This window comes from Nanorana parkeri, unplaced genomic scaffold (genome assembly GCF_000935625.1).
Source record: "Nanorana parkeri isolate BGI_ZX_2015 unplaced genomic scaffold, ASM93562v1 scaffold2665, whole genome shotgun sequence".
In the NCBI taxonomy this organism is placed as follows: Eukaryota; Metazoa; Chordata; class Amphibia; order Anura; family Dicroglossidae; genus Nanorana; species Nanorana parkeri.
This window is the reverse complement of record NW_017308933.1, coordinates 69,991-70,553: the sequence shown is the minus strand read 5'-3', so window position 1 is coordinate 70,553 and position 563 is coordinate 69,991. Positions and strand designations below refer to the sequence as shown.

Genomic DNA, 563 nt, shown 5'->3' with positions numbered 1-563 from the left:
GAGATCTGTGGAGGACACAAAATATTATACTGACAATCACAGTTTGCAGTCACTTACCAGCAGTGGGGTCATAGGAGGGGTGCGGGACTGGCCCCAGGGCGATGGGCATGGGGAACAGGTAGCCCTCTATGCAGTGTTTGGGGTGTGCCTGGCTGGCTGGGAAGAGAAGAGATAATAAAGTGGAATTAACTGAGAAATAAATGATGTCATACACGTCCGCACTGCGACTGACCACACACAGTATTTACCCCCCTCAAGAGAGGAGGGAACTTTGGACGCAAACCTGCAACAAAACGATTCACTTGGTCTTGTGGGTGTCTATCTGGGATGTGTATATAGTACATGAGATCTGTGGCCCTCACTGACATGGAGGATATTCATTTATCAATCAGGAGGTGCTGAGTTAAAACCAATGACTGGGCAAGCCACTTCTTTCTTATTGCCATGCTGACTAGGGATAGACTCGATGTTTGAGTGGAACGTGAGTTGGACTCGAACATCGGCAGTTTGTGTGTTCGGCGAAAGCTGCACGTGAGCAGCTGGAGGGGGCAATAAGTCTGGAT

General features: G+C 49.0%; 1 protein-coding gene across 1 annotated transcript in view; it reads right to left on the bottom strand.

Moving 5' to 3' along the window:
• Positions 1-563, bottom strand: part of LOC108802112 (transmembrane protein 182-like) — an 8,335-nt gene that overhangs the window by 7,070 nt on the left and 702 nt on the right. Inside the window, 1 exon segment of the mRNA XM_018573998.1 lies at positions 58-189. Within this exon segment, the coding sequence (XP_018429500.1) occupies positions 58-189 (132 nt within the window).